This window comes from Tyto alba, unplaced genomic scaffold (genome assembly GCF_018691265.1).
Source record: "Tyto alba isolate M040663 unplaced genomic scaffold, T.alba_DEE_v4.0 Super-Scaffold_20000042, whole genome shotgun sequence".
Lineage (NCBI taxonomy): Eukaryota > Metazoa > Chordata > Aves > Strigiformes > Tytonidae > Tyto > Tyto alba.
In genome coordinates, this window is record NW_024881293.1 from 11,365,734 (window position 1) to 11,378,303 (window position 12,570).

The 12,570-nt window shown below is 50.8% G+C and overlaps 1 protein-coding gene across 1 annotated transcript; it reads right to left on the bottom strand.

Moving 5' to 3' along the window:
- Window positions 1-6,622: 6,622 nt before the first annotated feature.
- Window positions 6,623-12,521, bottom strand: DDX49 (DEAD-box helicase 49). Its single transcript, XM_042794961.1, has 13 exons — window positions 12,384-12,521; window positions 12,155-12,278; window positions 11,975-12,060; window positions 11,642-11,763; window positions 11,337-11,524; window positions 11,045-11,185; window positions 10,561-10,636; window positions 10,362-10,438; window positions 9,770-9,867; window positions 9,345-9,419; window positions 8,666-8,754; window positions 8,202-8,273; window positions 6,623-7,906 (listed from the first exon to the last, which is right to left on the bottom strand). The coding sequence occupies exons 1-13, from the start codon at window positions 12,496-12,498 to the stop codon at window positions 7,715-7,717; spliced, it is 1,455 nt and encodes a 484-aa protein (XP_042650895.1). The 5' UTR covers window positions 12,499-12,521; the 3' UTR covers window positions 6,623-7,714.
- Between the last annotated feature and the right edge of the window lie 49 nt (window positions 12,522-12,570).

Here is a 12,570-nt window from a genome sequence, read left to right on the forward strand (position 1 = left end):
AGGCTGATGCTTACCCTCATGTCCCATATGAAGCCAAAGCCCAGGTGTGGTTGCACACAAGGTGTGTGCAAGTTTTTCCCCCAGGTGTCTCATAATTACAGTGTTTAAAATCAGCCTTGAGACTGCTGCTGAGCTCAAACTGTGGGTAGGGTATTGGGGTACTGACAAAACAGGGTTGCAATGCACTGGTCATGCAAGATTCCCGAACTGGTGCCTCCTTGTGAGACTCAGCAGCCCAATATATGATATCCTGAGGAGGTGTAACCCCCTGGAAGTTGTGTTTCTGTCTAGTGGGGGAAGTATTACACCCGGTCATATTGTTAAGTGCAAATTCTTCCACTCAGCTCTTGGGAAATCAACACTTTGCAGTAGGAACAGAGGTAACCCATTCACTGAACTTTCTGAGCAGCCAGTTCATTGCAAACAAATGGTGCTGTCAGCCTCTGGAAACCTTGCTGTTGGAGCTGCCCTGTCCCTGGCAGGATGCTGGATGCTGTTTCCCTGCACACAGTGTACCTCGAGGCCAGCAGTACTTTGCATGCATTTGCTGTGCATCGCTCTGTCAGCTAGTCACAGTCCTGGCTGTGCTCCTTTGCTCTCCCATTGTCAGGAACCAGGAACAGAGGCCATTTTCCTTTACACTCTTCCCCACGGGTGCTGGTTGCAATTCTTCTCCTTGCCAGAATAATCTGAATAGCGGCTTTTTGATGAGATCTGTCTGTTAAAAGTCTTTTATTGAAGCATCGCAGGGCAATGTGATGGATGGTTCTGGGAGGCACTTTCCATTGCAGTCTTCCCCTCTTCTAAACTAATGAAAACCCATTCATCACCAGCTATTTCCACAAACGCCCTAAATCTGTGGTTAGCAATGAGACAACCCTAGTGTAGACGGTCTAGCAGCAAAGCATTGATTCCATCTGCTCCACTCTAGCGAGCATTTAAAAAGGGCTTCAATTGTATTTCAGAACAGCAGCACTCTAACACGTCCCTACCATGCACTTCTCAGCCCTCACCCCTTCCCTTTTTATGCTTCTCTTGTTTCAAAAGGAGAAAATCTTGTGTTGCAAAAGCCAGCGCTGAATGGCAGGGCTGCAGTTTTATGTTTGCTTCTGTCTCACAATAACAATTACTGTCAGCAACTAAATAACAGTGGCTTCCTTGCTGGAGGAGACATGCTACTCAGCGCAGGTACCTTGAGAGACCTAATTCTTTTGGCAAATTACAATCTTAATTATTCATAGAAAACCTAGACAGAACATTAATAAAGAGAACACAGGGAAAATGGTTCACATAGGAGATCCAGATGAACAAATAAAAAAATCTTGTGACTTTCCCCTCACTGCACAACGTTCTGATGGACAGCAGCAAGGTGTGATCTCTGCTCTGAATCCAGACCCAAGACCTGGTCCTTCTGACCAGCTCAGCAAGAGGAAATGAAGCTTTGCTATTGCAGGACGTGCCAATAACAGAGCCTTGGAAAAAGGATGTGTCTAATGCAAACGCCATCTGACAGATGCCAATACAGGCCTTCCAGGCTCAACAGGAATGCAAATCCAGTCCAGACCTCGAGCTGGCCAGGCAGGCAGAGTGGCAGACCACCACCAGCTCTGCCACTGGCTCACTCTGCAACTTCCCTCCCCTCTCTGAGCTTTGATTCCTCCTCCTCCTCCACAGAGTAGATAATTGCCCTCCCTGAAGGACTGTTGGACTTAAATTGCTAGCTTCTACAAGGTGCATGGAGAACCAAGAGAAGAAAAGGTTAGCACAGGCCAGACTGATTAATACCTTAAGTCCGTTGAGTGATTTTAAATGAGATAAAAATCTTTCTATTCGCAAAAAGCTGCTGCAGAGCCCCCTGGTAATGCATGTTGTGTTGTTAGGCAGCCTCACATCAAAGTTACTTAACAGATTGTCTTTGATATCTGTATTTTTGTGAGAACACACTGAAGCAAGTTCTTGATGGAGGGGAAGCAACTAGGCACTTTGTTTTAAATCTCCAAAGGATCAAACTTGGGAGAATTTGTAATTAAATGGCACCATTAATGAAAAATAGGTGACCTAACCCTTTTGAGCTCCTGCACCTGGGCTGCAGAGATCAGCTGCTCTGTTACTCAGAGGATAGGTTATTTTTAGTGCAGAAATGGTCTGTTTACACTTGACAGCACAGGCAAGCATACTCTGTGAGTTTAACACCCCCCATCATGTACACACTGGAAGACAATTTCCGCGTGTACCAAAGAAGGCAATTAAATGTGTGTTTTGGAAAATGTCCATGAACACATAATAAAGCCCCTAAACCCAGTGAGGTTCACAGTCCCCTTTCCCAGAGTAATTTATAATTATTTTCGTTATTAGATTGTGGTGTGTAAAGGCAGTTTCTGCTCCGAGGGAAAAGAACATGAACTACAGCACTAATCATCTCTGCACAAGGTCCTACCTCCTCCATCAGCTTCCCTCCACCCCACCAAAAAAGCAGCAGCTGGAATAATGCTGGAAATGAGACACTTGTGGTAAGAGCAAGCAACACTCCAGACACAAGAGACGTGGCAGCTCCAGCAACAGGTAATCTAAAGGAGCAGCACTTGCTGGCTCCTGTCAGCTCGCAGCTGAAGCACCGTTTGCATCTCAGCTCCTGGGGCTCCGCTGAGCGCAAGCCTGGGAAGTGAGAATCAAAGGTACCAAATTCCATTTCCTCGGATGCCCCTGTCAGCTGGAGCAGTGGGAAGCTGCCAGGTGGCAAGGGGCAGGAGGCTGGTATGGGCTCTGTCCCCACTGAGTGCAGGGAAGGGCTCCACGGGCTGCAGCACCAGCTATTCCAGGGCATATCTCCCCTTTGCAGTTCACTGGGACTTGTGTGGGCTGCCACAAATGTGACTTGTCACCCCTTTCTCACGCACCCCGTCCTGCAGTCTGCACACGTGTGACACTGTGCTCTGGAGAGAACAAGGCAGCCCCTGCCTCATCACTAGCTCCTCACCCTGTTACTAGCTTATTTTTCCTAAGGGCTGGTAGAACAAGTGAGAGAGGATGCTGTATATAGTCCCTGCCTTATGTTTCCACTGATGCTGGGCTAACAGGGTTTCAAATCCCAGCAGGCAACAGACAGAAAACATTTCACTCTAGCTGTACTGGATGCAGATATTAATGTCCAGACCTTGTTACGGGTAGATGAAAACAGTGTCTGAGCCTAGAGATTGGTGGCATGAGTGTCACCTCTCCTGTGGTCTCAACGCGGGAGCAGCACAGCTTGTGATGTCTGGGCTTGGGAATTCAAGAATGGTACTGGGAAGTACTGAGCAGCGATGAAGGGATGGGGAGGAGCTGCTGCAACAGGCTAGTGCTGTGCTCACGGCTGCTTTTTGCAAGGCTGGAGCGGAGTCTTCTGCTCCTTGACAACGGCTCTCCTTCCCAGAGGTGATGGGAATCCAAAGCAAGTCATGCAGGGATGCATTCCCAGGAGACAGCTGCTGCAGGGCATGAGAGAGCGGTATGAATTAAACAGAGGCTGCAGGGAGGTTTTCTTAGCACAGAAGGGAAAAAAAAAAAATCCAGGTGTTCCTTCCCTCTGTTTCATTTTTGGAGTCTTGATGCTGGCAGAGAGGAACTAGGGGAGTTACAGTGTCAAACATGTCATGCCCCAAGTGAAGACACCTTTCCAGGCAGCTGCAGTCAAGCTCCGAATGAGGGTGCACCACAGACAAGGAGTTTAATCAGCACAAACTGGCAGGGAAGAGCTTTGAGGTGCAGCAGGGAAGGAGAAGGTTCAACAAAGAAACTGCGAGGAGCTGGGAGGTGAGCCCTGGAACGGAGCAGCAGTCATAACTGTGATGGAGTGTTGAAGGGTCCAGGATCAGTCCTGCCCTGCAAGCAAAGGGAAAATGCTGAGGCTCAAAGCGCTGACCCAGTGGGATTCTGCCAGCAGCAGCACCCAGTTGGGGCCCGACTGCTCCATGGGCGAGGCTCAGGGACAGGCAGCCCTGGCCCCCCACTGCCTCTCTGCTTTCTCAAACCAAATCTTTAACAGCCAGCTGCCCAGGCAAGAAGCCCTGTGCTGTATTTCGCCCTGAACAAGGACCAGAGCCAGCGGTGAGGGCGTCCAGAGCCATCTACCGGCTAAACTGGCGGTGGGGCCCCCCCAGGCTGCACACAAACTGCCCCGGGAGAAGGGCTCAGAGAAGAAAAGGCCATTCTTGGTAAAAAAAAAAAAAAAAAAAAAAAAAAAAAAGCTTGTTAAGCAGCTTTTTAAGGCTTTCAAAAGAGCCGAGTTTGCGTTTGCAAAGAGCATCCAAAGGTAAAGCAGCAGCTGACACAGCGCAGGCTGAACCAGGGAGATTTCAGACAGCACAAAGAACCCCCGTGGACGTAGAGCCGTGTTAAATGCACGCAGAGCTGGTGAGTGTGCACCAAGAGCAGCCCCTGCCAGGGGAGAGCTGGAAATGGCTGCACCTGCAGCCAGCAGCAGCGAAGCTGGAACACGAGCTCCAATGCAGCACTGCTGTCTCAGCAGAGAGAAATCAAAAGCCCAGCCCAAAGATTAGCCCAGACTGTTTCATTGCAGCTGCCTTTTCTTCACTGTAGAGATCCAGAGCTTTCTTGCCTGAGACAGCATCCACAGAAGGAGGGGGTGCCAGCCCCTGAAGGTGACTGCCGTGTTACCGAGCCTGTCCCCACTTCCACATTTCCTTGCTCGGCAGAACTGCCAGTGGGGAGGATTTATCAAACACTGTCTATCTCACCTAGGGGGATCCCATTCTCTCCCTTCTCCCTGGAAAATGTCTGGGAAGCACTCCTCAGAGAGGTTTGTTCCTCTGTAAGAGGGGAAAAGGCGGGGGAAATGCTCCAGGAACAGACAAATATTTCCTTAAACACACACAGAACAGCCAGTCTTGGCACATGCCTACGGACTCATCAGTGTAAAGGCCGGACAGAATTGCCCCACGAGGTGGGAGGCGGAGGAGGAGGTGCTTGCTGAGCCCCTCGGAGCAGCAGGGCTGGGTGCTGGTCCCACACCCAGAGGAGACGGGAGGATGAGGAGGGCTGGCACGGGTGCAAGACTGTCCCCTCGCACCCACCCCGGCACAGCCCCCATGCCAGCGGGGCGTTTGGCAGCCACACAGGGTCCCGGTGAGAGAAGAGGCGGCAGTCTGAGATGCTGAATTGAGATGAGTTTCCATAGCAACCCAGCCAGAGAATCCCCCCAGAGCTGGGGAGATGGGTCTGCTGGGGGGAGAGAGCAGAGCCGGCAGAAGGCACAGGGCGAGGGGCTCGGGCACATCGGGGCAGAAAAAGGCAGATGTGTTCCAGCCAGCACTTGCACAGCACAGACAGGGAAGTGTGCGAGCGCCTGCTTGGGGGACTGGTGGGCAGAGCTGCACTCAGAGGAGAGGGGATTTACAGCTGAAATGCAGTCTAGGCTGTGACAAGAAGGAAGTCCTTCTATTCCTTGGGGATCCCAAAGGTTTATGACAATGCTTAGAAACCCCAGAATGGAATATCCTACTTTGGGGGGGCAGTACTGACAGCACGTACAGAAATATTACCCAATGTCCCTGGCAATGTTAACCAATGTTACCCAGGGCAATATGTAAATTCCTAATTGGGATAAATAAGGGAATTTTAAGTTTCTACAACCCACCTAGCACAGCAACCTCTTTTTCTACTCGGCCACTCCCAAAACTGATAGTCTGAAGTAAGACCATCTAGTCAGCACTACAGGGAGCTCTTATTTCCAGCACGTGTCCTACCCTCACAGAGAAGGCTGCTCAAGAAAGACAAGAGATGTATTAAAAGGAATTTTGAATAAAGCTTCAAGACAAGAGCCTTGATCAAACCCCACATGTCACGTGTGGAAGGAGATGAACAGAGAAACCCCCACCAGGCTGAAGCAAAGAGCCTTCAGAGAGCAGGTTAAGAAGTGTCTGTGAGTTGAACAAGTGACACTCAAAGGCAGTATCAGCACCCTCCCCAGGAAGGCAGGAGCAGCCTGTCCCAGAGAGGATGTCTTTCTAATCCACAGCTAACAGCTTTGCTCCAAAAATTAGCATGCACGAGGCTGTAGAAGTATTTAGCATTCAGAAAGCATCAGGCTGATACAAATCTATTTGCTGCTGCTGCAGCAGCTGCCACCGATGACGGCAAGCTGTGCTACAAGGCAGGGTACGGAGGGCTTTTGCCTTCTTGGAGGGCACCCAAGAGGACAAAGTAGGGAACACGTTCAGGCATCTCCCAAACCCCAGACAGTCCCACACCCATCTCACTAGTCACCAGGCAGCCAGATGGACCCACAAGTCCCCAGCCCAGTCGGGGGTTGCACTCTGCGTGGGCTGAGGGGGTTTCCCCAAGTGAAACTCCAGCTTTTCTCTGCAAAACCTCCCTGTGCACAGACCACACTTGAGCAGAGCAAAGGCAGCCCAGGGCCTCCACGCTCCCAGGAGAGGATCTGGGCTCAGCTTGCATGAAGGGACTGAGGCATGTAACACCCACAAGCAGCTCAATCCTTATCCAACTCATCTCTTGAAATAAAAGCCATTTTATCTCCAAAGCTGTTTGCCCACACAAGTCCTGCTCCCCGCCCCCAAGATCCCACAACTCCCCTATGTGTCAGAGAAGGTCAAACATCTAGTCACTTGTTGCAATAAATATTTATTTGGGCACTGACCATAGAAACTATTTTTGTAAGCCAGAGGACAGAAATAACAGATCTTTAGTCTCAAGTCATAGAAAGCTCTGAAGATGAAAGAAGGCACTGGGGATCAAACATGGCATCAGAACAGAGCTGCCCCAACTCTGGCCTAACTCTGGGATTTTAAGTTTTGTCTCCATAGGGAAACACAACTGTTCTCAGGAGAGCTCAGCCCCCTCCTGCCGAACCAACCTCCTGTTCCAAACATACGTGATGCAAATCTACCCCGGGAGGCCCAGAAACCTACAGGACAGACCCAAATATAAACCACTCTGGTTACTCTTGGATGAAGAAACAAGGCAATCCTACTCCTGGGGCTCTTCTGTGCCAGAAACAGTCTTTGAACTGATTATCTGGGAACACCGAGTCCCCAGCAGCCCTGGTCTCCAAGCCCTGACTCCACTATCCCTATGGATAGCCCAGGGCTGGAGTCTGAGCCCAAGCAGACAAGCGCAGGGAAGAATATCACTTAAACATATAAAGCAGAATTATCCCAAGGAGACCCCAGGACCAGCCGTACAATACAACCTCCCCATGTGTTCCAGGAATTTTCCTCTCAAGAAAACTCTGGCTATGGCACAGATAGGGGCTGAGCTCATATTGTCACAGTATTTTTAGACTCTGGCTCAGGGGAGAATCTGTTGTATAAACAAGTGTGAGTGGCAAGCACCAGCCCTTGAAAGGGAAAGAGCAATGACTGAATGAAGGGGGAAGAGAGAGAGGATCTTTATTTCCCTTCACGTCACCAAGAATTCAGGTCTGGCCTCTCCTTTGCTGGAGGAAGGAAACATGCTCTTGAAAGACATTCTTCCAGGAGGCTGATCCAGCCTGCCTGGAATGGCCCAAGCCAGCAGCACTGTGCAGGATGGAAAAATAAGAAAGACAGTTTATCAAAGCGTCCCTTCTCCCCTCACCCACCTTCCCCATCACTCTCCCACACTGATTTCAGGTCAGAAGTGTCCACATTAAAACGTATAAGGTCCCAGTATTCCCAAAGCAGCAGCAACGTCAGGGCAGCCCAAGCCAAGCAAGTCAGGACAAAGGTTGTTCTCTCTCTTCCTTAGCATGCAGTTTGTTCCGCCGCTCCATCTTCTTCTGCATTTTCCTCTTCAGCTGCAGTTGCTTTTTCTTCTGCAGTGCCTGCTGGACCTTCTCGCGGCATTGCTTGTTTTTTTTCTTGATCTTGGCCAGCTCTGCCTTCCTTTTTGCCTCCAGATCTGGATCCTGCAATGGCAAATGCCAGTCTACCAGTGACATGCTGAGGGACAGTGCCAACCCCCTTTGCCTTTCCTAGGCACCCACGCTGCTTTCTAGCCCACGACTGAGCAGGCTGCAAAAGTCAGACACTACTCCAATGCACTTTTTAATATCAGTCACCCTTTAAACTAAATCTTCACCACCCTGAAGGGGAGTGAGGCAGACACACCCCAGCAGTGAGGGAGGAACTGTCATTCCTTTTCACATTGGTGGCATTACACCAGCTACTGAACAAAGTGGTTTATACAGCAGCAACTCTCACCTTTCCTTCAAGGATCATTTGTTTCCGCTTATTTATTTCTTTCTTCTCATCAAAATCCATTCCCTCCAGTGCCTGTCAAAGCAGAAATACAGCAGGGCAATCAGTAACTGAGCATCTAGTCTGACAGAGAAAAGCAGTAGAGCTCTAAAGCGTCAGCTGAACCAGTGTGCACACACTCAGCCTGCAGACCCTTCCCCCGAGTACCAGCCTCAACACTCAGCAGCATAAAAATACTGCAAAAACATGCAATACTAGAGCAAACCTAGATAAGATAACTAAAACGACCTTACACATATACATATCCAAGGGCTTCCACTAGAAAAAGGAACAAAAATTCTCATTTATGTGCTTAAGAGCAAGGCTGCATATCCAGAGCTGCACGTTAGACTGCAGAGTATCTCCTGGTCACACCCATCTGCCCAAGGTCCCCTCTGAGCAAAGGGGCTTCATGTTTGCACACTTACGATTTCACATTCCCTCCTGGTGACGTTCACTTGGGTGAGGATGTCAAGCACACACTGCTCCTCCACAGAGAACTCCTGCAGCTTCAGTTCTAAATCAGGGCGAGACATTTACAGACCACGGTTGGTTACAAAATCCAGGGGCAGATTCTTAATTAGTAAAACACCCAATACCATTCCACTGATAATCAGTGGAAGTGTCATATGCTATGATCACTCTGACTTCTTCAGCCTCCAACAAAGGATTAAATCCTCCCCTTTGCCCACAATGGGAATTATAGACACATAGCACAAGATAGTGCATTTATTAGGTCTATTTCCTAAAAAAATACAAAGTCTGAACCTACGCAAAGTAGCCTGCTCTTTTTGTCTGCATCAGCACACACAGTAGCCAGGAAGAAGCTGGCTGCTTTAATAAAAAGGTTACAAAGTTCAACACACTTTCTCCTCCACTACAAACAGCAGAAAGACAAACACGTTCATGCCTGGCACACTCAAGAGCAGAATCAAAGCTGACAGACTGCTCCTGCTCTTTTCCAAGCCTTAGCCACACAGGGAAGAGAAACCACTTTTATGCTCTATCATACATCCTGCACTGATGAAATCAGGGCTGCAAGTACCAGAAACACAAAGGAATATATACGATCCCACATTTTAGCAGTATTAATGGTGCTCCACTTACTGATTTCCTCCTCAATAGCATGTACAAGATGGATGTCATACTGCGTCACCAGTGTAATAGCTATTCCTTTCCGACCTGGATGATGAAAACAGTGATACATGAATCTTGACAAGCAGGGGGAGATGAAGCCTAGCCTGTGCCAAATGCCATCCATCCCAGAACATTATGGTGCCAGGGTGCTCAGAGGGGTCTTTATTTACTCTGAAAATTCAATTAACTACTGGTACAGATCAGGCACAAAGCCGGGTGAGCCACCACTGCAATCTTAAGGCAGGATGCCGAGCCAGTGATCCGAGTAGATCTGGCGCTGACTGCAAAGACTGCACTGCAGCTGCTGCAAAGCCTCCTCCACCCAGCCAGGGCTCAGCCCCAGCACTGGGATCCCACTTTTAGCCAGCAAACAGCAGGCGGTTTTCCCTGCTCACCCGCACGGGCTGTCCGTCCAACGCGGTGAATGTAGATTTTCGGCAGGCCGGGAGTGTTGTGATTGATGACAACTTGTACTGTAGGAATGTCCAAACCTCTGGGATGCAGGGAAAGAGAACAGAAGTTGAGAAACACTGTTTTAAATATGCAGGTTAAGTTCTTGCCCTCTGCTTTCTCCAAGAGCCCCACTGTCTCATGAATATAGTCTTTATTGGCTCAGGCTGATTCTAGGACAAACTCTCTCCTCACGCAAGTCTCCAAGTCACGAAATGCAGCGTCGCCTTTGAGCCTCCCACTGCCTCCTAAACCCAGAGAACACACTTAAGCCTCACAGAAATCATTCTCCTGCTAGCACACACACATGCCCTGCTGCAGCAAAACAAGGCAGGATCAGAGCTACAGCATACACAGCTGGGCTCTGAAACACACCTCAGAGATGTTCTACAGTGGAAGTGAACGACCCTGTCCTACCCAAGTAGGAGGAATTTAAAGCTCTCCTCTTGCTAAACCCAGCCTAATCTCCGCAGTGGTTCTGGTGCTTAAAAAGCAGGTTTAAGACCTCTGGCAACAGTGACTGCGTTTTTCCTTTACCTGGCAGCAACATCAGTGGCAATAAGAATCTTAAAGATGCTGGACTTGAACTTTGCTAAAGCTGCAAATCGTTGCCGCTGTAAAGAGAAAAGTCTGTGTGAGTGACATTGTGATCCACAGGAGCTGTAGGGCTCGGACAGATGTCTGGCTCAGGGATGCAGCTGGAAGCATCCACCTCCCACATCTCTCCATCACTCACCTGTTTCATCATGGAATGCAGAGCTACAGAAGGAAAGTTGTATTTCCTAAGCATCATGTTCAAGACCTGGCAGTCCCTTGAAGGGGGAAAAAATAAAAAATAAATTCAGAATAAACAGGGAAACAAAGCTGATGGACGAGGACAGAGCTGGGCCCTGCTCACCTGAACCACCCAACAGAAAGGAGCAGCACAGGGGAGCACACAGTGCTGCTTTCCCCATCCCTTTTCCAGTATCCACCAGCAGGAAGAAAGGAAGATGCAGGGAGGTAAAGCAGCTTGACCTCCTGCATGCTACATTTCTGGGTGGCCCTTCAGCCCCAGATGGCTTAAAGAAAAAGGTGTTTCTCTACCAAACTTCAGAATAGACTACAGAAGGGAATATCATCCCAACCTAACACCCCAAACAGCGTGAATTTGGAATCTGGACTAGAAACCTAAAGATACATCTCCATTAAGAACAATCACATAGAACGATGCCACTCACTTGCAGGTTTTAGTAAAGATAATAATAGACCAGTCTTCATGCTCGTCCTGGAAGGTCTGGATTAAATGGACAAGGTACGCATCCTTGACTGCCTCGGGTACAAGCAAGTAGCGCTGGTCCAGCTCATCCACCGTCCGCACCCTGTTGGGAGGGGAAGGCAAAGCACCGAGCAGCACCGGGGGGGGGGGGAAGAGAAGATGGAACATGAGGGAGGTGAAAGAGAATGAGGAGGTAAGAGAACTGAGAGGAAATGGGAATCTTCACCTGCTCAGTGGAGTGGATGAAGACTTACTCGGACACAGCCTCCCAGAAGAAGGGTCTGTTCGCGGCCAGGCTCTTCAGCTCGGTCAGCGTATCGGTCAGCGTGGCGCTGAACAGCAGCGTTTGTCTGCGTGCCGGAACAGCATCCAGAATCACCTCCAGGTCTGTGGTGAAGTCAGCACAGCCCTGCTCCAGCAACCGGTCAGCTTCATCCAGAACCTAGGCTCAGCCGAAAATAAACAAGATCATTTGCACGCATACCTGCAAAAGAAAAAAAAGCATTTAAAAAAAAAAAAAAAAAAAAAAAGACAACCCAAACTTGGGAAACTCCCTTACCAAGACCTTTAGCTTTTTAAGGCTGAAAGTGTTGGAACTGCGGAGGTGATCTGCCAGCCTGCCGGGCGTTGCGATGACCACGTGGGGTTTACGGGAGAGCTCCAGCGCCTGTGCCACCATGTCTGCAACAAGAACCAGAGCCTGGTGATGGGCAACCGAAGGCGAACCCGAAATCATTTAGTCCGCAAAGCTGGAAAACGCCTCTCTCCTTATTCCCCCCAGCCTTGGCTGCCGCGGGCACTGGGTAACAGCTCCTCAGTGAGGAAACCCTGCGGAAAGAGAAGCTCCCCCGGCGCTCGGTTCTTTCCCGGAAGGCCAGCGGCTCCGACTCACCCAGGCCGCCCACCACCACGCAGTCCTTCAGGCCGAGGGGCTTCCCCAGGACACGGAACTGCTCGGCGATCTGGTACGCCAGCTCCCTGCCGGGGGAGGAAGGGAGAGAGGTGAAGCGGGGCCGGTCGCCGCGGCGGGGCCTTGCGGGACCGGCTGGCCCGGTGCAGGGCCGCTCCGTACCTGGTGGGGGTCAGCACCAGGCAGAAGATGCCGTAGGGGTCCTCGGCGAGCAGCTGCAGCACGGGCAGCACGAAGGCCGCCGTTTTCCCGCTGCCCGTCTTGGCGCAGCCCAGGCAGTCGCGACCTGCGCGGGAGGCGGGAGGTCGGTGACCGTTCGGCCACGGCCACGGCCACGGCCACGGCCACGTGAGTGGGAGGGACGGGAGGGGACCGGCGTGGCTGCTCTCACCTTGCAGCACGGGGGGGATGCAGGCGGCCTGGACCGGCGTGGGGCGGCTCAGCCCGACCTGCCGCGCCTGTTCCGCCAGCCACGGCGCCAGCCCCAGCGCCCGGAACGCCGCCATCACCGCGGCATCGCCGTCATCGGGCAGCGCGTCACGGGACGCGCCCGGCGCCGCTCATTGGCTGCCTTCCCT